Below are 21,864 nucleotides of genomic sequence, written 5' to 3' on the forward strand. Positions count from 1 at the left end.
CTAAGCTGATGTTTTGGGGGTTTTGCTGAGTCGGTTAAAATTTAAAACCGGTGTTTTCTTTACACGCTAAGAAGGCGCCTTCCCCTCTCCTGAGGCCTGGGGAAGCTCGGACGTCACAGTCTGATTGTAACGGGCATGAGATGCCTTTGTTGGGGGGGGGGGGCGTCTGAGCTTAAGGGTTTGTTAAATATTTTTCTTTATAAAGTGTGGGATGTTAGATGTGGGTCTACAGGAACGGGTCCCAGCCCACAACAAGCAGGCAGGTGAGAGGCTTTCAGGTGTGGCACAGACTTAGACTCCAAGTTCACCGTCCGTGTCTCCGACAGTGCAGACTGGTCCGGCGTCCTGGCTCAGCCCGCCCCGGCCTGGAGCGTTCACACTCTCGGCCCCGCGTGGGACGCTCGGAGGGCGCTGGTCGCGGCAGCCGAGCGTCGGGCATCGGGAGCTCTGCGGCCAGGGGTCTCAGCACAGCCCACGGAGCTGGGGGTCCGATAGGGACCCACCCTGGGGACGCCGTGAGGAGATGGCAGGCCCTGCCCTTGGCTGGCCGGGTGGGCTGGGAAGGTGCAGAGCGACCGAGGGGATTTGAGGTCTGGGCCCCCTGGTGCGGCCCACCTCCAAATGACCTGCTCATAGGGCCTGCTTGGCGTCACAGAGGGCAGGAAGGGGCAGGACCCTGGGGGAAGGAGGGGTCCCCGGGATACAGAGCCTCCCCAGGCCCATAGGGCAAACAGGGTCCCCCCCTCCCATGCGTCCCCTGGGTCAGGCTGCCCCCGAGCCAGGGTCCCAGAGCCGTGCCCGTGCTGAGAACAACAAGACAGTCGCTGCAGACGCCTCGCTGGGAGGCCGGCAGGAACAGTCCCAGTCATTTCCCTCACAGCACCTCTGGGTGGGGTAGTGGAGGCGCAGAGACGTCAAGTGCCCTGCCTGAGGCCACACAGCTGCAAGGAGGCCCAGCCCAGGTCCAAGCCCCTGTGCCGCCTCTCGGCCCGATGCCCCCGTGGAGGCCCAGCCCAGGTCCAAGCCCCTGTGCCGCCTCTCGGCCCGATGCCCCCGTGGAGGCCCAGCCCAGGTCCAAGCCCCTGTGCCGCCTCTCGGCCCGATGCCCCCGTGGAGGCCCAGCCCAGGTCCAAGCCCCTGTGCCGCCTCTCAGCCAGATGTCCCCTTTCTCCCTGTCCCCACGATGATGTTGTCCCTCTAGCGTCCCGAGATGCTAACGGGAGACCAAAAAAATGCAGTGAAACTGGCTTGCGGACGCTTCTCCCCATCGCGGACGAGCGGGAGGGGACACCCTCCTGCCTCCCGGTGCTTCTCTGTCCCACGAAAGACAGGAGGTCCCAGGGAGCCGCCAACAGGTGAGGGGGGGCCCGCGCGGGAGGCCTGCCAGCAACGTCCCAGGAGAAAAAGATGGTTTTCCAAGTTTCTCGAAAGATGGCCGAGGACGGCCTCAGACCTCCCCGGGAAACACGCGGCGCGGCTCCGGAAAGCGGTCAGGGAGAAGTTTGTTGGAAACTTGGCCCCTGGAGCCGGGGAGGGTTCTTTGTTTGCCGGTCACAGCCACACCAAGCGCAAGGAGGTGCTTTCCCACATCTTGTCAAAGGACCGCATTTCCTCCCTCCTGTCTCCGCGGGCTGATTAGCGGGTCGGGCAGTGGCGTGAGGACATGTTGGGGGAAGGAAAACGGGGGTCATTTTGGAAAACCTCTTTGTGGATGGGTCGGGAATGGGGAGAAAATGAATAGTTGTAAGCTCATTTCCATAGAAACTGTCTCATTATCATGCTGGCTGCCCGCTGGACGAGGCAGGGCTTTCTGCCAGCAAACGGGCTCCACAATTAAGTGTCCCCTGCTCGCCCGGCTGCCAGAGGAGCCGGTCAGGAAAGATGGCCCCAACCCCAGCCCGCCCGCACAGAGGGACTGTCAAATCTGCTGTGTTCTTGAGGCGGCAGACATCTGTGCGGGGATTTCACTGGCGCAGGAACGCCACCAGCTCGCCCTGCGGAAGGGCGAGGCGAGGGCCGTCGGGAGGCGGCTCCAGGGGCAAAACCCCGCGCTCCGCCGTCCCTGTGGTTTCGTACCGGAGGCAGCGCGGGCAGGTCTCCCAGGCTCCCCCGAAGATGGCGGACAAAAGAAATTGGAACAATTAGCTTGAACATCACTTCCTGGGCCATGCCCTCTGTGTTCCGCGTGACACGGCCCGGTCCCCGCGCTCGCGGGGGACACAGTGACACAGTACCTTGTCCCCAAGCGTCTCCGCAGGGCAGATTTCCTCGGGGGCTGTTGGAGCCGCTCCGCACTCCCCCCACCGGCCGGGACCCCCAGTCCCCGCACTCCCACATGGCAGCCCGGCCCCGGCCCGCACAGACCCACGCAGTGCTGGCGTCGTGGCCACCCACGAGGGTAGCTGGGTCTGGAAGAGGGGCCACACGTGTCCGAGTAGAAACGGGGTTTCTTCCGAAGGAGATGCCGGTGAGCAGTGCGGCAGAGGTGGCCAGGAGAGCCGTCTGTCCGAGAGCGCCCGCCCGCCCCGTCTGCGGTAGAGCCAGTGATCGTTACCCAGTCGGAGCTGAGACAGCGCAGAATCAGAGATCAGCTCGCGCAGGGCATGGCCGTCGCCAGCCTCTACCCCAGACTTGTCCATCCTCTCCAACAAAATCTCCGTCTCCATTCAGCCCCGAGCCCGGCGCCCTCCCGCCCGCCCCCGTCAACCTCAGCGCTTCTGTCTTTCTGGATTTGCGGGTTTATCTTTTTAACATGGAACAGCTTATCCCGGGGAAGCAGAGATCACCTAAGCTCCTCCCGGATCCGCGTGCCCGGGTCTCCCTCGCCGGGTCGTCCTCCGCACACCTTCATTAATCACCCGTTTACCCTGGTTTTGTTGGGACAGAAATGACCCTGCCCTGCAAGTGAATAATCGGGGGCTGACGGTGGGGAGACGTGGGCCTGCCGTGGAGACACTGCTCCCTGATGGGCGGGGAAGACCAGACCGCGGGCTGGGGAGGAAGGCAGGGCCACGGGATGGGCCGGGGGTGTCTGGCGCAGGCCTGAGCTATCTTGTTTTGAACCTTAAGAGTCTTGGACGACATAGGGACTAGATGGTCCCTATTTTATGGCCTCTGATGCCCCAGCAGCAGGAGGTCCGAGGTCAAGGGTCAGTGTGGCTGCAGTTCAAGACCCCAGCTTCCAGAAGGCTTTAGGAGCGGGGTGCGGGGGAAGACCCCAGTGATGTTCTGCCCACGTCCAAACCGAGCGTCCGACCGAGGGTGGGAATGAGCTCCTTGGACTGTCTATGTGTTGTTGGTGCTCCATGGAAACTGCAAAGTCTGTCGATGGCATTACCAGCCGACGTGGCCTGCCAGCACTGACACAACGTGCTCCCGGAGGCCGGGGCTTCCGCAGCAGGGGTGCGCTCTCTCTCTGTGCCGGAGGCCAGTGGTCTGAGGTCAGCGTGGCCGTGGGTGGGTTGCTTCCTGCGGAGGCCAGGGCAGCGCCACCCCAGACCCGGCCCACAGCCCCTGCAGGTCTGCTGGCACGCCGCCTCGTCCGCACGCCGCCTCCACCTGTGTGTGTCTGTGCCCGGGTCTCCCCCATCACGAGGACGCGGGTCACGTGGAATCGAGACCCACCTTAAAGACCTCATATCACCTGGTCACCTCCACAATGGCCTATTTCCAAGTAAGGCCACATTCTGGGGTCCTGGGGCCCAACACGGGAATTTAAGGAAACGCAGTTCAACCCACAACAACGAATATTTGCTCATTTCATCCCACACGACACCGTCTTTCCAAGGGGCCTCTGGGAGGGCTTCTGGCTGCCCCGTCCTGGCTCTGGCTAACCCAGGGTGCAGGGACAGGCTCCCTCTCTGTCTGGCAGGCCTGGGCATGCCCTCAAAACAGTCGTGGGACGCAGGTCATCTGTGCTTGTGATACTGGTCCCCCCACCCCAAGACCCGTGTCTGCCGCTGACCCCAGGGGCCTCTGCCCCGTGAGTTCCTTGCCGCTCAGACGGTCGGCCCCCAGCTTGAGGGGACCGTGTGGCGTGCACAGGAGATCACGCTCTTCCCGTGGTTTTCTAAGGTTTGAGAAGTGATTTGCAATAATTTTAGGTTGTCCCGGGTTGGCAGACGGTGTGATAGGCAATTTGAGAAGACAAAGTTCTTGAATGGAAGCATTTTGCTTCCTTGTTTCTAATTTCTAGAAACATGATCAGTGTCAGCGGCAAGCTCGGATGACAGCCTCCCGCAGCCGTTTGCTCACACGCAGCCGGCCCGGGGCCTTGTGCGGAGGCCCCCGTGCCCCCCGCAAGCCGCCGCGTGGTCCCGTCAGCAATCTGCTGACTGGACGGGAAACTTGGCCGTGTCCTGGGCTGTGCGTGTCTGGGAGGGCCAGGGCAGAAGCGTGAGGAATTAGTACCTAAGTGCCCACGGCAGCCGGTGGCCTCAGGGGACATGGGTGATCGAGGTCACCTGCTCCAGAATGAGATCTCAGCGGGGTCGCGGGTGCCGACAGGCCTTGCCGCACTGATGGGACGAGACACTGGGGAGGGGGCTGCAGGGTGGGGCTGTTTGGGGCCCCCGGGAAACAGGCTGTGTGGGGAGGGGCTGCCCCTGATGAACGCCTGGTTCGCCGCCATGTCGGGAGCCCGGTGCACCCCGTCCCCCACCCCCTAGTGCTTTGGAGCCCTTGCCTGGGCCCCAGCCATTCAGGGCAGGGCTCCTGCCTCCCGGAACCTTCCCCCACCCCCAGTTCAGGTGTCTTTGATCGCTGGGTTGGCCCTTGTGTCTGGGATATCATGGGGAGGGCTCGTGCCTCTGTGCCTGGTGGCCGGTGCAGGAGGAATCGCTCAGACGGGGCTCCAGGCCTGTGCAGCTGACGGCAGGAGCTCCAGGGCTGTCCCCTAGCTGGACTCTCCCCGAGGGGACTGCTGTCACAGGTCACAGTCTCCCAGTGTGAGCTCCCACCCGGGTTCAGGGATGGGGTGTCCCTAGGCTCAGGGATGGGGGCCCACCTGGACACAGGAGTAGGGGTTCACCGGAACTCAGGGGCGGGGATACAGCCTCCTTCCCCGCGGCTGCACCGTCCACATTACTGAATGCTTAGCAACACGCAAGTCGAGAAGGGCCTCAGAGAGGGGCTTTTGTGGGCACGGCGGGGGGTGTCGGGACGGCAGGGCAGAGCCCCGTAGCCCCTGGCCCTTCCTGCGTCTGGTCTGAGGGCTACAGTAGAACCTCACCTTGCTTTCCGTTTGGCTGAAATTCATTAACTGCCGGAAATCATGGATTTCCAAGCCTAGCTTTCCCATAGCCTTCCATTTAAGCAGAGAAAATCAAATTGATGCAAGTAAGTAACGAGAAACAGCTCCCAGAGCACTCCACTCGGAAGCCGGGCGGCTGGCTCTCCCACCGTGGCCCGTGGCCGACACCGTGCAAAGCCACGCCGGCTGCCACGGTGTCTGACTGCGGTGCGCGCACGCCCGCCTTGTGCAGGAACACCCTGGACGCCTCTGAAAAGGAGGCTGTGCTCCCCCAGGCCCCTGGCAGGCCCGGTGGGTTGCCAGGCACCTGACTTCCCTCGTAAGCTTCTCGTGACTCGGAGCTCTTGGTAAATGGGGGACTTTGTGGGGTACAGCCCTCCAACAGCGTTTCACGGATGGCCACGGCCTCCCGAAGTGAGGAAGTGCCTTGGGAGTGAAGCCCCTTGTGCGTGGCGAGGACCTAGTGGCTCTGCTCATACCGGGCCCTGAGCAGAGCCTCCTGGCGGTCGGCCGGAGGGGGTGCCCGTGAGGGGCCGTGTGCTTGGCCTCTGTGTGAGAGCTCGGGTCTCAGCTGTGACGTGGGACGGTTACCAGGCCACACACTTTGGGTGCTAACTATGAACCCAGGGTGCTTAGAAGCCCATGTCTGTGTTAGCTCCTCGCAGCCCTACAAAGCAGGTGCCTTTGTCCCCCTGCTGTGGGGAGGCCTCCAAGAGGCCCAGAGACCTCAGGTGCTTGCCTGGGAACACACAGCTGGACATCGTCAAGCCAGGTTGAAAGCTGTCCTGCAAACCACCGCTCAGTCCTGCCCCTCTCCTGCCTCCCCCGTCGGAACCTAGAGACTCGGCGCGAGCGGCTGGCAGCCAGCGAGGGCCTGTCAGCGCGGCGGTACCAGCGCGGTGGTGCTCATGGGCGTCATGGGAGAAAGGAAGGAAGAGATGAAGCCGTCTCTTGAGAGCCAGGTGAGGCTCTGTCCTTGGGCTGCATTCCGCGCGAGAAGCTGCGATGCGAGAGGGAGTTCTAAAACTGACCCCATCCGACGCCGGCCCGCCGACGGGGAGTCGGTAGAACACGAGTTCTCCCGGGTCTCTGGGCGCCAAGTGCCGGGGCCGCGGGTCCGGGCCGGAGGCCCGTGTGAGGAAGCAGGGCTCGGGACAGGCCCCGGCTGCAGGCAGGAGGAGGTGGGCTCCCTTCATGTCACCAGGGACATGTGAACGCTCACGGCCGGAAGGACAGGCTCCCCACTGTGATGGAGGCAGGGAGGGGGACCTGCCTCTGCCCTCCCCCCGCACCCCTGCCCACCCGCCACGGGCCACGGCACCAGCCTCACAAGTGGCCATTTCCAGTCCCCCCACGGCCGCGGAGCAGGAACAGGTGTGCGGACCGGGGAGACTTATAAATTAGTTGCTAACGAGGAAGCAAGGAGATGTGCTGAGGCCTAGACGACCAGACGCGGGGGGAGACGAGCAGGCGTGGAGCCCCCGCCCCACACGTCCAGGCTGCGTTTAGACCGACTGAGATGCAGATCCCAAGGCTGGGTTAATGGGATGAAATTGGTTGAAAATGTAGAGACAATTAATTGGATTAATATGCTGACGTGCTGATGGTGGTGTCCAGGCACGGAGGGGACCCCGGAGGGCACCTGCCGCTGGCCCTGCCCCTCTGTGGACGTCCCGTCACTGGTCTCCACAAGGACCTGGTGGGGGCCCCATGGCTCCTCTCCATGGAGAAGCTGCGCCGGGAAGCCCTCCTGGGGACGGAGCCCCCGGGTTCCAGGACCAGCGATGAAACAGCCTGCGGGACCGTGAGGGGGCTGCCCGGGGCTCCCCAGCCTAAACCCATGAGCTGTTCCGGAGACACGGAGACCCCGATGGCCGGCAGCGCCCAGGCCCCCACAGTGGGTGCGACCACCGCGTCCTCGGGCATCCCCATGCTACGCGGCGGGCCCGTCTCCGGCTCCGTGTGTGGATTTTCCACTCGCCCTCTCAACAAAACCCACAGATCTGGGACCTCGAGAGAAGCGGAGCTTCGTGACTTCAGACTCTCACATCTGCCCACTCAGGCCTTGCGTTCCGTGTACGTGCGGCTAGAAAACACTCCCACGAAGCCGGTCAGGAAGCAAGCGCCCCGTTTACTTCACCGGAGCTGATGCACCAGCGGCTCTCTAGGGGATGTCGGGCCCGGGAGACGTTTCCAGGGGGCTCAGAGCCCAGAGTAGGGGCCTGTAGACCGGATTCCAGGCAGGCCGGGGCCTGTCTGTGCCTCAGTTTCCTGATCCGTGCTGCAGGGGTGACATTGGGCCTTGCTCCTGGGGTCATTGGTAAGGTCGTTGGCGGCTCCTTCCTGGCCGGCCCGTGGATGCTGGTCACCACCTGGGCCGGAGGAGGGACAACGAACCAGACAAGCTGGAAAGCGAGCCTCAGGGCGCACTGTGCCCACCGTGCCCAGCCCCGGCAGCCCCCGTGCAACTGCGCCAGCTCTTGGCGCCCTCTGGCTGGCTTCAGGTCTTGGGGGGAAGGAAGGGCAGGGACCGGCGTCGGCTCCAGCCGCCGGCGCCTCTCGGAGCAGCGGGCCTCTCCTCTGGCTCCCGGTCCCAGGCTGGCCGCGCTCGGGTCAGCAGCGAGCTAACGCCTTTGTCAGGGTGATTAATAGTCTGGGGGCTGTCGTTAATTCACTGCCTAATGACTGCGGCCCGCGCGCTCCGAGTAATCGGGTGATGTATGTGGGGAGCGCCCACCTCGTGGCAGAGGTGAAAATCATTTCGACAAGTCAAATATTGTCACAGGGAGCAAATGGCTCTCCCTGTTAATAAAAATTAATGAATTTTTTTTCTTTCTTTCTTTTTTTTCCTCGCCACTGGACTGCCAAATGAAGCTGCAGAGCGGGTGAGCCGGGCTGGCTCGGCGGAACACGGCACTTTATTTGACGGTTAAAGCTAGAAACGTCTTTATTAGGGCAAAATGCAGCCCGAGGGCCAGGCTGGGTGTCGGCCACCAGTGGTCGACACTGGGGGCTGCTCTGGGGCGGGGGCTGGTGAGAGGCTCCCCCGCGTCTGCGGGGGTGAGGCCGCCCCTGGATTTCTGGCGTGGAGTGTGGGGTGCCCTGGCCCCGTGACAGCTGAGGCTCCAGAAGGCAGCCCTGCCCCGTGAGGCAGCAGGTGGCTCTGTCTTCCCAAATTGGGGGACCTGCCTCTGAGGGTCCCAGGCTGTGCCTCCCTCACCCCAGCTTTTGCTGGTGACCAGGGCGGCCCAGGGAGCCGAGGGACCCTCAAGGGAGGGGAAGGAGCCGGGCAGACCCACGCCTGCCGCTGGCAGTATGACGCCACTGACCACCCGTCTTGAGGACTGGGGCTGAGGGGCCGGGGCGGAGCCCCTGCCGCCGCGTGCAGACAGCACTTGTCATTCCGAGCAGCCATGGCTGGGGTATGGACCCGCGCTGCTGGCCTGGAGGCCCGGAAGGCGGCGCTCGGCCTCCCAAAGCTGTGGCTGTCGGTGCCCGCAAGCAGGCCCACCAGCGCCCGTGCCTCTGCGGCCTCCCGGGTGCAGGGCAGACGCCTGGAGCGTTTTCTTCCTCTTGTGATTTTTCTTCCTGGGCAGCATTTGTTGACTTGTGGCGTGACTCGCTTTGGCCTGTGACTGGCAGCTACAGGCCCAGTTGGTAGGACCTGGAGAGACAAATGCGTCTATAAATAGTTCGGTGGTGGTTGCCGGGCTGTTTGCTCCGCGTTAACCCGTTCTTCCTCCTCAGCGGTGCCCGCGCGGGGAGGGAGAGCAGAGCAGAGACCAGAAGGGGCAGGACTTGTGCTCTGCCTGCGGCGTGTCCGTGGGCATCCCCTGCAGAGCCCGGCCCTCAGAAGCCCCCACGGGGAGCTCAGCTGCGCACCCCCAAACCCTCCACACGGGGCTGCCTCCCGCCAGCAGGTGTAGCCGTCCCCAGCTTGGCCTGTCCCCTCGGCACCCTGCTACGACTTGTGGGCCTGCAAGATCCCAAGTGTTTGGGAGCACTGGGAGCCCCGGGCTGACCTGGGCCTGGGTTCCTCTGCTTCCTCCGTCTGGGGGTCCAGGACTCCGCAGTGCCCTCAGTCTGGGCCTCGCCTCGGCTGAGCCTCGGGGTCCTGCCTCCAGCCTGGCCACCCAGAGCCCAGTCCAGCAGGGTGCTCGCTGAGGAGGGAGCCGCAGGGTGCCGTGCGTCCTGCCAGTGGCCGGTGCTGCCTTGTTTGCTGCGTAGCCACGTTGTTGTCTGGGAACCCCGACAGGGTGGGTGCACCCCTGTTGCTCAGAGAGGGACCAAGTCCAGACGGCCTCCGTGGGCACACAGACGGGCCTGCCATGTGTCCGGGGCTGGAGAACCAGCGGGGCCGAGGAGGGAGAGCGCGCCGGCCCCGGGCTGGGGGGCTGTCGGTGGGACCACGGTCCCTTTGGTGGAAGAGGCCGTAGGTGTTTTGCTGGTGCCGAAGGTGGCCTGCGGTCTCAGAGGCTGGAGCACCCACATTCGCAGCAGTGCTACCCCCGGGAGCTGATGGGGCGCAGCCCAGGTGTCCGGCAGCACACGGCACGAGGTCCACACGTGGTCCGTCCTCAGCCTCCTGAAGGGGGGGACGCTGGCGCCTGCTCCAGTGCAGGGACCCGACAACGTTCAGTGAAACACGCCAGAAACAGAGGGAAAACCCTACAGGACTCTTCTTACTGGAGGGCCCTACAGAAGTCACATTCGGGGACAGAAAGGAGAAAGTGGACGGCTGGGTGGGGGGCAGCGAGTGTTTTGCGGGGACAGAGTCTCGGCTGGGTTGGGAAGACGGAAAATTTCTAGAAACAGACAGGAGAGATGGTTGCATGATGACGCGGACGTATTTACGCCCCTGAACTGTGCACTTAAAATGGTTCCGATGTTCTGCGTCTTTTACCACGATTTTTAGAAAGCGCGCTCTGCCACGGCCAGAGGTCGGGTGACCCAGGGAGCCCGCATCTGGGGTCAGCCTCCCTTGGTATCTGAGGGGGTCTTTGGGCCGCGGTCCCCCCAGGGGCATAAGCAGTGCGGACGTGAGGGTTTGGGGAACGGCCTTGCTCGGCCGCCGGCTCACACGGTGCTTAGCGCGGGGGGCCGGGCAGAGCTGGCTGTGATTTAGAAGAAAAACAGACAGATTTGAGCAATCCGTGGGCTACCTCGCTGCCCCCAGGGCTCGGGGAAGTGGTGTATTAACCAAAGAATAAAGGAGAGGAAGAAAAAAGGCCAAATCACATCTCTCTGAAACAAAGAGGCTTCGTACCAGCAACGAGCCTTGATAGAAATTACAGTCGTGTTGCGAGCCATTCAGCGGCTGCCCGGGGCGACGGAGGCAGGGAGGAAATAGGGGTGGGGGCGCGAACCGGGCGCAGCGCGGTCCCCGGAGCATTGCACGGATTCATAATCGTCTTAGGAAAACGCACTCGCCTCCAGCCGGGGCCAGGTGGTCTGGGCTGCGGGCGGAGCCCCCCGTGGCCCGGTGTCAGCTCCACCGGATGGACCCGGGGCTTGGGGGCCAGGGAGGGGCGTGGTGGGAGGCGGGCTCCCGGTGTTCCGAAGGGCGGACGGGCCCTGGGCGCCCAGGCCTGGTGACCAGGGCCCGGGAGGTGGCAGGTGGGGCGGTGGGCGATGCGGGTGCAGGGCACGTCTGTTCATGTGCGTCCGTCTGTTCACGTGTGTCCATCTGTTCACCTGCGTGGTGGGGCGGCGAGGCAGGAGGACCCCTTTTGCTCCCCTTCTGGATCCACGAGGCCCTCTGGAAGCCACAGGCCAGCCCCTGGGGAAGAGGGTCTGAGCTGGGCCGCAGCTCGGAGACCCGCTCGCGGGATGTCCTGGGCTGTGGCTCAAGCCCCGCCCCTGGCAAAGGGGCTCCACTGGGCCCTGTGGCCCCCGGAGCGTCCATGTCTTCACCTGCGGTACGGGCAGGCTACAGCCTTTTCACAGAGTGGTGGCAGAGGCAGGACGCAGGGGACCTGAGAGGGAGGACGGTGGCCCCCAGGCCACTCTCCGGGACAGTTGTAAAGAGTACCATATCCCGGGGGCCTCTGGGGGCCCACGGCCGCCTCCCCCCGTGTCACCGTGTCTCTTCTTTAAGGACACCAGTCACATTGGATGAGAGCCCCCCTGATGTCACAGACCCCATCTCCAGAGGAGGCCCCTTTCACGGGCCCGGGTCAGGACCAAACATATCTTCGGGGAGGCCCATGTCAAGCCACACAGTCAGGAGCTGCCCCAGTCTTGTGACGTCCTGTTTGGCCGTCCTGGGTGAGAGGTGGGAGGCAGTGCGGACTGCTCCAGCCAGAGTCAGCCGGCCTGGGCCGGCCACCGTGGGCGCTGGACCAGCCGCTGGGCGGTTCCCACCTCCGTGCTAAGAGGGGGCAGCCCCGTGGGCCTTCCCCGGCTCGCTCAGCGTTTGAGATGGAAGCGGAGCCTGGGAGAAGGGGGTCTGGTCAGGAGGTCTCCATGCCTCTGGATGGGGAGATGGGGGAGGAAGCCCCAGCTTCGTGAGGAGGTTCCTGGGCAGCGGTGAGCCTGGCGCCGTCCCGGCTTTCGGGGGCGCCTCGTGACGATTCCGCCGTCCGTCCTGCAGCTGGGCTCGCCGCCCTCCGCTCCCTGTGGGCGAGGTCCCGGGTGTGGGTTTGAGAAAATAAATGACAATTGATGATTATTAATATTTAGCGTGTTTGCAGAAACGTGTTTTCTCCCTGCTATTAATCTGCCGCGGCAACAGCCGCCGCGCTCCTGCTCGGGCTCGGCCGTGCGGGGAGCAGAATGCCAATGAGCCGCAGGCCCGAAGCGGTGGCGGCCGGAGGCCTGGACGGGAGGCGGCCCAGGGCGGAGGCCGCTGGAGGCAGGAGGCTTCCTGGAGGCGGCTTTGCTGTCCTCCTAACGCCGCGGCCAGAGCTGCAGGGACAGCCCGCAACGCTGGCCAGACAGGCCCCCGGGTCCCGCTCCCTTTCTGGAAGTGGGTGTCCCGGCCCATGCCCTTCCGTGGAGGAGGGGCATCTCCCCAGGCGGCTGCCGTCCCCAGAGACAAACCTGCCAGCAGGAAGTCACCCCATCATCCCCTTTCGCCTCAAGCTCCCGTGAACCAGCCTGACCCAGGGCGCATCTCTCCCCCACTCCACCTCCCCGAGCAGCGGGCGGGAAGGCGGGCGACCAGACCCGGGGGAGTTTCTGGGGTCTCTGAAGGGCCCGGGGCGTAGTACTCCTCCCCGCTCCGTCAGAGAAGATGAGAACTGAGGCCTCAGCTTAGTCCTCCGGAAAGTCTCGGGTGGGCCGCGCAGCTCGGTGGGAGGGCCAGGCCCAGAGCGCCCCAGAGCCACGGGACGGTCGTCCCGGCCCTGGAATGCCGGACAAGGCAGGCTGCTTCGTGTGGGGCGAGGGGGGCAGCCCTGAAGGACAAGAGAGAACCGACCCCCTTCCCAAGGTGGGGGCTGGGTGGGGCGAACCAGGTACTGGCCCCGGGTTACCGGATCGGTCAAGGCGGGGACAGCAGAGCTGGAGTCATGTGAATGGGGTCCGTCCTCGGGGACAGGAGCAGCGGGCATTCCCGCCTTCTCCCTTCCCTGCTAAGCATCGTCCTTGAGACGTCCTTGAGACATGCATCCATGGTCCATCCGTCCACCCGTCCGTCCACCCACAAACCCACCCACAAACCCACCCACCGTCCACCCATACATGGTTCGTCCAACCATCTACCCGTGCGCCCACCGGCTCACGCCGCCCTCCAGCCGTTCATCCGCGCGTTTCTGGTGTATCTTCCACGGCACACGGGGAAGGTCATCACCGAGTGCCGGGACACTCTCGGATGTGTCCTCACGGCAGTTGGCACCTTGGGGCCGGGGAGTCTGGTGTCCCGGGGCGGCCCCCATGGGACCCCGGTTGCCAGTGTGGCTGGAGCAAGTTCCCGCTTCCTGAATTTCCCTGTCCTGAGGTACAAAGCGGGCGATGTTCCGATTCCGCCGTCCCTAAGTCGGGGCCGTGCTGGCTGCGCACTCCCCGGGCCCCGTCACTGAGCTGCGGCGCGACCCCGCAGGGCAGGCCGCCTCCGGAGCCCGCCGCTGCCCGCAGGCCGCAGAGCCCAGAGGACAGCGCTGTGAGGAGCCCACCTGTGGCGGCCGGTGCCTCGGAGCCTCCCCGGGCGGGGCTGTGTGGGGACGCGGGGGCTCCGTCAGCGGTCGCTTCTCCCCTGCGTGTCTCCAAGGGCACCGTATCCCTCAGGTTACCAGATGTGCCAGGACCTCCCGAACCCATGTGGCGAGTTTGTGGGCTTGTGGAAGCGGGTCAGGGGTGAGTGGTCAGGGCCACGTGGACCGACGCTGGTCCGGATCTCCAGAAACTTTCTGGAGGTTTTAAGGAGCTGTGACGCCCCCTTTGCCCACGTGTGCCCTCTCGTGTCAGGCCTTCTGGGCTCGGCCCCCCTCGCCCGAGCCGTAGGCGCCCTCGCTCCTCACTCCAGGCCTGTCCCCAACAAGGGCTTCTTCAGACCAGGCCCGAGGGCTCCGGCCGGTTTCAGTTCCCTGCAGTTCAGTGTTGATCTGGTTCGTGTCAGTCACGGGTCCCCTCAGCCCTGGCCCTGCCGTGTCCTCGTGTCTGGCACCGTCAGACCCAGAGTCGCGCGTGGCTTTGCCGGGAGGCCCGGTCCCTCCGGCCATGAGAGGCCACTGCCCCTCTGAGCGGACAGCCACAAATGTCTGGGTCCAGACTTGCTGGGGCGGGGCTCCCGGCCCAGGGCCCTCGGCCGTACCCCGCGGGGCTCGCGAGTGTTCCAGAGTGCCCAGATCCAGTTGGTGCGTCCAGCCGGGACGGACGTCTGTCCCCACGTGCAGCCCCAGATGGGTTCTGGAGGAGACAACTGGGTGGCCTGGGGCTGCGGGGAGCAGGCCGGGTCCAGGCCACGTCTCACCTCGAGTGTCGTGGTCTCTTGCTGGGGCGGGGGGGCCGTGTTTGTCCCATCGTGTACCTCGGCCTGGGGGCCTGCTTAGGAGCGAGGGGCTGCCCCAGCCAGGCCGAGGGGGCCCTCCCCTGAGGATGAGCACAGGAGGCTGTCCCACTGGCTCCGAGGGCCAAGCACGTGACGGGGCCTCTGTGGGGTGACCGGGATACTTCCCTTCGTGGGCTCCGTGGGCTCCGTGGGCTCCGTGGGGCGGCTGCAGAGTGTGGGGTAGGCCCCGGGCAGCAGCCAGGAAGTGGTGGGCCCTGTGTGAGGCTGGGTGGTTCCATCTACCACAGATCTGCCAGGCAGACGACAGGCTGACTCTGCAGGCCTGGATGGGGTTCGCTGAAGGCCACCCAGGCCGTCAGAGGAGGTCAGCACATGAAGCGCGGTCCTCAGGCGCTCGGCTCCTGGGGGTCGGGGCAACCTCTCCCCTCTCTCCCTGTGATCTCTCCTCCCCGACTGGGGCAGGGGTGCCCACCAGAGGGTCATCATCAAGTCGTGGAGGACACTTTGCTTTTGACCTACAGACCCCCAGGTGATGGCCGGATGGGCTCTCCCTGGGCGGGGGTCTGTGGGTCGAGCCGCCGGTCCCAAGGCTGGACCCACCCAGGCCCCCAGCCGGCCTGTTGTCCCGTCAGGCCCTCCTTGGGGCATTTTACCCTCTTCAAAGGACAGGACGTCCAGTTCCGTCTCTGACCCTGGACGATGGGGTGAGAAGCCATGAAGCAGAAAAGAAAACCAGACAGGGATGAGCTTCCGTTCGACCCCAAGCAGTTCAGGCGTGAGCTCTGCCTGGCCTCACCTTCGTGTGCCTGTCCCCATCTGTAAAGCAGGCCGCTCCAGGTCAAGAAAGTGGTACCCATGGGCGGTTGCCCCTCGTCCCCTGCTGACGGGGCCCGCGGGGTCGCCGAGCAGGCCCACCCTCAGGGCACTGACTTCAGGGTCGGGCAGTGGTTCCTTTTACGTCCCCCAAGCTCTGCCCACGCCTCCATCCAGGCCACTGGGTGTGGGTCCACCCTTGGGGCCCTCCAGAGAGGCCATGGGGCACTTCCATTGGAATCTCGGGGTCCAAGGGGTCTGACTGGATGCCTCCCAGGAGCGCTCAGATTGGGGGTGGCTCCGGGAACCGCCTTCAGCCCCCACTCACCACCCAGCTGCCACCCCCCGGGTACCTCCTGAAGTGGGGTCCATACCCCTGACCTGGTCGGGAACGGTGGGTTCACGCGGGTTTGTAAGAATTAACATTTCCAAATCACCGTGGCTCCGCGTTCTGATAAGGCCCCGTCTTCTGAGACACACGTGGAACCGCGTCTATCTCTACCCCAGGGAGCAGGGGGACGGACGTCCCGTCGGGCATGGGCTTCCAGGAGGGTCTGCCCCCGAGAGTTTGTTGGGGGCATTAGTGCAAAGGGTGCTGGACCACAGGGGAGAAGGGGCAGCTTTCCGGGTCTCACGCGTAGGGCCGGGTGCTGGGCACCTCGTGGGCCTCCCCATCCCAGCCCCGCATGGCACCGCCGTCCGCACCAAGTGTGAGTAATGGGGCTCTCGGGTCCCGGGCGATCACACTACATTTTCTGCGTTCTTCCGGAGCCCAGAGAGTTCAAGGCAAGCGGGAGACCCGGGCCCAGGCTGCTGCGCCGTCCACACCACCTCCCTGCTCTCGGGGACCCTCCCCGTGGTTTGGGACACGAGCTGCCACCAGGCTCCACTGTTTGTGCCCTCGTAAGCGTGAGGTTCCTGGTATTTCCCGAGTTTACTGGGGACACCGGTTGTTAGCCTCAGAGGCTGGTTCTGTGATTGTAAAGCCCCCCACCCCGGGGAGACAGAAGAGAGAAATTAAACGTGTTCTTGCGGAAAACGCCGGAGCCAAAGGCTCTGTCACTGCGCACTCAGGCGGGATAAAGAACAGGTGTTTTCTAAGGAGGTGCCCCTTCGTGTAGACTCACCGCACTCGTAAGAACCAACGCAGAGAGGGGCAGGGAGCCCTGCACCCTGTGGCCCCGGGCACGGCCGCCGATACCCTGACAGGGACACAGGTTGGGGTACTGACACGGCGACCCCCCAGGTGTGGACCTGTGTATGTAGCTCTACAAACTGGGGAGGCCTGTGCGGCCCACCCCACGGCCACGAGGCAGGGTCGCGGGGGCCCCGGACCCAGAGATGCCTCCCCACAGCCCCCGCCCATGAGCTCCGGTCTCTGCCGGGCCCCGGGGCCCCCTCAGTGTGCCTGTCAGGAGTCCTCCCTCAACTTCCTCCTCCCGGAGCCGCCCTGGGCAGGGCTCTGTGGGGACGCGGGGCTCCATTGGCCCCACGGTTTCTAGGAGCTCAGAGAAGTGGCCAGAAGCCACTGGAGCCCACTTGGATGTGGCTGAGGTGCGGCCGGCAGCCCCCTCCCTCGGTGCGCCTCCCCATGTCCGAGGAGCCAGCGAGCCCGGTGGGATGGGCCTGTAGAGGCTGGGCCGGTGGCTCTCTAGGCAGAGGAACCGGAGCTTGGAGGCTTGGGACCCCGGGCATAGGGGACAGGCGGCAGTGTGAAAGCACAGCCCGTGGGCTGGGCAGCCCACGTCAGGTCCAGAGGCAAAGAGGGGGCCTTCTGGAGGGCAGCGAGCCCAAGGAGAGTGACCCAAGGCCCTGGGGCAGAGCTAGTCCTGGACAGGGGGCAAGCAGGGCTCTCCATTGCCCCTCACCGGGCAGATGGGCAGTGTCACCATTCCCAAGGTGACAGTGACGTCACAGGCCGGCATCAGGATGCCAAAACGAGGTTCTTTTGGGGCAGCACAGGGCCTGAGCACCACCGCTCTGGTCAAGGGAGGAAGGGCCAAGCAGCCCTGGTTCCTTGGCTCCCAAGCCGTGCACGGAGGCTTTCACCTCTCAGGGGTGTCCACGCAGAGGCCAGACGTGCTCCCTGACAGAGCCGCCCACCGCACTCCCCCACCAGACCTCGGCCCCGCTGACCCCCATCCGGCGCAGTGCCTCTGCCCGAGGTTCCCGCAGGTTTCAGGCCTTCTCCTGGGGACACAGGACAGGGGGGACTGGAGCCAACCACATACAGACCCAGAGGAAGTGCCTCCGCCCCCGCCAGCCCAGGGCAGGGCTCCAGGGTCCTCCTCGTCACACCCACCCCGTGTAAGAGCAGGAGGAGCCGCGGCTTCCGGGGCCGGTGGTCTTCATACGGCTGATCGCTGCCCACCCCCAGGTGCTGCTTCTGCTGCCAAGGCCAGGGACAGCCTGGGAGGGACTGGCCGGCTGCGTACGGTCCTGATGGGGTCGTCTCTCTCTCCAGAAACCAACAGCCAGCTGCTGCTTTGATGTTTAGATGGGGAGGTGCTTCCGAGCCGGGGTTCTTCGCTACCATTCGGACAGGAGGGGGACACAGCTCCCACTGTGGGGCTGGAAGACACCAAGTCGCAAACTCAGGGTTCGGGGTGGGACCAAGGACAGGTTGGGATGGAGGGTAGGCTAGCTCCCGGCTGGTGTGGTCCAGACCCAGGGAGCGGCTGGGTTTCTTCACTTCTCTGACCCATTTCCCGAGACAGAATGTCTGGCTCGTGATCGGCTTCCGGACGGGGTTTCAGCATGACGTTCCCAGGAGCTCAGCGACCTGGTGGGGACCCTGACCTGCAGCAGGTGCCCCGTGGCCACGGCTTGGGAAGGCTCTGCGGGCTAACCGGCTCCAGGCTCCCTCCCCTCGCCTCCCTGCTTTTATGATTTTTTTAGTAAGTCTCCCAAGAGAATTTTTTGGGAAGATGGACTCAGTCATGAACTCTTAGCCTGAAATTACTGCAAAACCCAAACAAAGGACTTCAGCTCTCCAACACGTAAACAACGCGACTGCACAGCATCTGTTTCCAAAGTCATAAAAGCTCCCGTTTTTGGCTCTGCACCCCGACTTCCGAGAGCGTGCCGGCGGCCCTGCGGGCCTGGGGGAGCTGGTGTCCACTTCCTGTCCACACCCACCTCGCCAGGGCACAGGGGCTCCCGGCTGGAGCTCAGCGCTTTCGGTCCCACCTCTGCAGTGGCTCAGGGGCCGTGGGAGCCGGGGATGTGTGCGGGTCCGCCGGGAAGGCTCGGGCAGCCCCGAGCAGCTTGGGGCTTTCCCCAGGCCTGGGGCTGTTGGCTGTACCTCATTTTCTCCAGTGCCTGCCGCACACTGATGAGGTCTCCGAGCCCCACCTGTGAAGGAAGAAACCCCCCCAACGGTAGGGGCCGTGAATGGAGACCTGGCTTCTCCGGGAGGCTTCGGGCAATCACTTAACCCCCGTGCCCGCCGGGGGTGGGAGGCCAGCCGTGCGCGGCCTGCCTTTAATCGGCAGGAAACACCACCTTTCTCTCCTATACTGTTTGCTCGGCCAGTAAATTAAACATGCCCTTAAAGCCTTGGTTTTCCTCCAGTAGGTGAGGAGTTTTGGGAAGTAAAATTCAAACGCGGGGGCGGGGGAAGGAGCCCGAAGAGCCCTGAGAGGAATACGCAGAGGAGGGGCCGCTCCGCATTTTCTGCCCTGGCGGACCCTCCTTGTCCTGGGAGGCCAAGGCATCCCCCTGCCAGGTGCACGGGAAGGGGGGCTCCGCGCCGGATTCTGGGTGTGAGCCTCGTGCACTCACTGCTCCCAGGTCAGGAGGCGGCACGTTAACGACCCCCCAGTTGGCCTCCATGCTCCGCACAGTCGCCGGGGAGGTACATGGGGGCCCCTTTCAAACCTCACGAGTTGGGTCTTCCTGGCAGAGGGAGCCGTAGCAGCCCTTCGGTTGCTGCATTTTTGAAAGGGACTTGCGAGTCCACGAGAAGGGAACCGTTGGCCTCTTGAAACATAGTCACCGCTTCTGTGAAAGCGGCTGCATTCAAGAGTCTTAGCCCCAGGATTGTTTTTTTTGTTTGTTTGTTTGTTTTTAAGACTTTGGTATCTTTTGAAAGAAAACATTTTACTTCTTAGCGGATCTGTTTGCCACAGGCGTGAGGACTCTGAAGTCACTTGTCCTGTGCTCGAGTGTGCCCGGTCCCAGGGGACTTCTGTTCCGCAGCCGTGCTTGGGGGGGTTGGTGAGGGGCTCCAGGCAGGGAGCCTGGGACTCCCAGGGTCTCAGGCCAGCGCACAAGGGACTTGGGCAGAAAGGTCCAGGCCGGTCGGTGCGCACCCTCTGCAGACCTCCCCACATCTGTGAGGGACAATCCACGTTCCTGTGATATTCAAGTTCGGCTTTTGAACAGACCGCTCATCGCGCGGTCACCCGCGTGGGCGAGCAGCACCTCCCTCTCCATCTGGAACTTTTCCTTCCCCAAAGGAGACCCCGTGCCCGATACTCAGTCGCTCCCAGGGCCCCTGCCTCCCAGGCCCCGGCAGCCACTGCCATGAGGTCCATCTCATGCATGTGCCCTCTCTGGACACTTCCTGTGAACGGAGTGTGCCGCGTGGGCCTCCGTGCTGGGGCCCTTCATGGAACGTCATGTTTTCCAAGTGCTTCCATGCCACAGCGAGGGAAAGGGGGTGTCGGCACTCTGTCCCTTCTGTGGCGAGTAGCCATCGACCGTGTGGACAGACATGTCCGTTTATCTGTTTGCGGATGGACACGGGCTCATCGTGCGCTTGGGGCCTCCAGACATACTGCTACAGACCCTCAGCCGTCGGAGCCCTGCTCCCCCTCCCTCGGGCAGAGCTGCTTTCCCGGCGAACCGGCCACTCCTCGCTGTCCCTATTCCTTCCTCGGCCCACAGCTCGCGGTCTCGGTGCCGCAGGCCTGGTGCACGTCCGGGGAGCAGCATCTCAGCACCAACTGTCTCCTAGGACAGACCCCAAAGAGAGGCCCGCACCAGACGTCAGACCTAGGGAACTGCATCCCCATGAGCCCCACATTTGTGACCCCAGCTGACCTCTGCCTTGACTGGCTTTAGGTCATCAGGAGCCCAGGAACCCATCCCCAGGGCCCCTGGCCCCACCAAGACACCCCGAGCTGCCCAGGTGTTGGAGCAGATTTCATGCGGATCCAAATTCTGAGTCCTCCCAAGAACCCGAGACAGGTCCCCGACCCCTCATGTTCAGGGCCAGACACAAACTGGAATGTTCTGGAAAGACGTGTTCACTAGCAGCTCTAGGTTGGGCGCCCTCGGCAGTGGCCTTCCCCACTGTTCCCGGACGCACGGCAGACGGGGCGGACGGGTCCTCGGGGGCTGCGTGAGGCTCGCAGAGCGGCACAACTCTGTGGGCTTTCTGAACCCGCTTCCCCAGGTCCCTGGAGCACGGAGCAAAGGGATGTCTCCTGGGTGGGGGGTGGCGGTCGGCACCCTCAGTCCCCATCCTGACCCGTGTCCCAGATGGTCCCTGCGGGTCACGCACGGGGGAGGGCGAGCCGCAGAGCTTGACGCTGCCTTGTCTCCTTCAGGTGACGGCGACATTGTAAATAACATGCATGAGCCCGACCCGGACCTGCTGGCCGGCGAGAGCGCGGAGTACGAGACGGAGGACAGCGTGGTGTCCCCCATCCCCATGGGGCCGCCGTCTCCCTTCCCCACCAGCGAGGACTTCACCCCCAAGGAGGGCTCACCGTACGAAGCCCCCGTCTACATTCCCGAGGACATCCCCATCCCGCCAGACGTGGAGCTCCGCGAGTCCTCCATCCCAGGGGCCGGCCTGGGGATCTGGGCCAAGAAGAGGATGGAGATCGGGGCGAGGTTTGGCCCTTACATGGGGGCACCCCGGGCCACGTGGAAGGAAGCGGACTTTGGATGGGAGGTGAGCATTCCCGTGTGGACGTGATTGATCACGGCCATTTGTCTTGTGGTCCGTCTATTTATAAAGCCGGGCTGAGCAGGGCCGCCCGAGGCAGGAGGCTCGCTCGGAGAGAGCGCTCGAATGTCACATTTCCCAGGCTTATTTGGTCCTGCAGCTTGTATGACGCGACTCGGCAGACATCGGCGGTCCTCGTGGGCGCCCGGCAGCTCCCATAGGCTCGGTCTGCTCTCCTTCCGGAAATGTGTCTTTAATGAGCTCATGTCTTGAAACACCCGTGCTCCCCGTCTGGGTCTTAGGTGCTCAGACTGTAGTCTGCAGAACCGCGCAGATTAATGGAATGTCCCCGAACCAGAGTCTCTACTCTAGGGAACGCTCCTGCAGATGGGGGGGGGGGGGCTCGTAGAACATGCCCGGTGGCCCCTGCCCCCCCGGACCCCGGTCAGCCAGCTCTCTAAGAGGAAGCCCCTTCCCAGAAGTAGGAGAACGAGTCTCCTGCTGCCCAGGCAGGCCTCCTGTGGCTGAGAGCTCCCTGCCAGCCTGGCCTGGGGACGGCTCTGGAGCCCGTGTGCGGTCAGGAGAGGGGCCTATTAGGTGAGGGGTGCCGCCATCCCCAGAAGCATCCCTCGAGGGCTTGGGGGTCTTGCGAGCCATCGTCATGGGGACCACAGGCCCCATGAAGTGTTCTCCCCGCCAGCCCGGGCTGCTCTGCCGGCCTTGCACAGCCCGTGCTCCGTGGTGTTTCTGGCAGGTGCCCTGCCCGGGCGGAAAAGGCAGAAACCCCGATTCCTCCTGGGGGTTTCACAGCTTCCAAAAGCACTTGCCGGAGTTCTGCTCTAGGAAAGCACTAGGAAGAGTCCACGGAGGGAAGAGGGCCCGGTGTGGCGGGCGGGTGTGGCCCTGGTGGCACACAGGGTGTGGACGCCGGCGACAGGGGGCACCCGCCGA

General features: G+C 64.2%; 1 protein-coding gene across 5 annotated transcripts in view; it reads left to right on the top strand.

The window, feature by feature from the left end:
* PRDM16 (PR/SET domain 16) overlaps positions 1-21,864 on the top strand; it is a 297,726-nt gene that overhangs the window by 76,319 nt on the left and 199,543 nt on the right. For 4 of the 5 annotated variants that reach the window (XM_059135646.1, XM_059135645.1, XM_059135644.1 and 1 more), the window contains exon 2: positions 20,570-20,919. The exons of the other annotated variant lie outside the window; for it this stretch is intronic. In XM_059135646.1, the coding sequence (XP_058991629.1) occupies positions 20,570-20,919 (350 nt within the window). The remainder of the gene's footprint in view (positions 1-20,569; positions 20,920-21,864) is intronic. 5 annotated transcript variants of the gene reach the window in all.

Source organism: Mustela lutreola, chromosome 10 (assembly GCF_030435805.1).
Source record: "Mustela lutreola isolate mMusLut2 chromosome 10, mMusLut2.pri, whole genome shotgun sequence".
NCBI classification, from domain to species: domain Eukaryota; kingdom Metazoa; phylum Chordata; class Mammalia; order Carnivora; family Mustelidae; genus Mustela; species Mustela lutreola.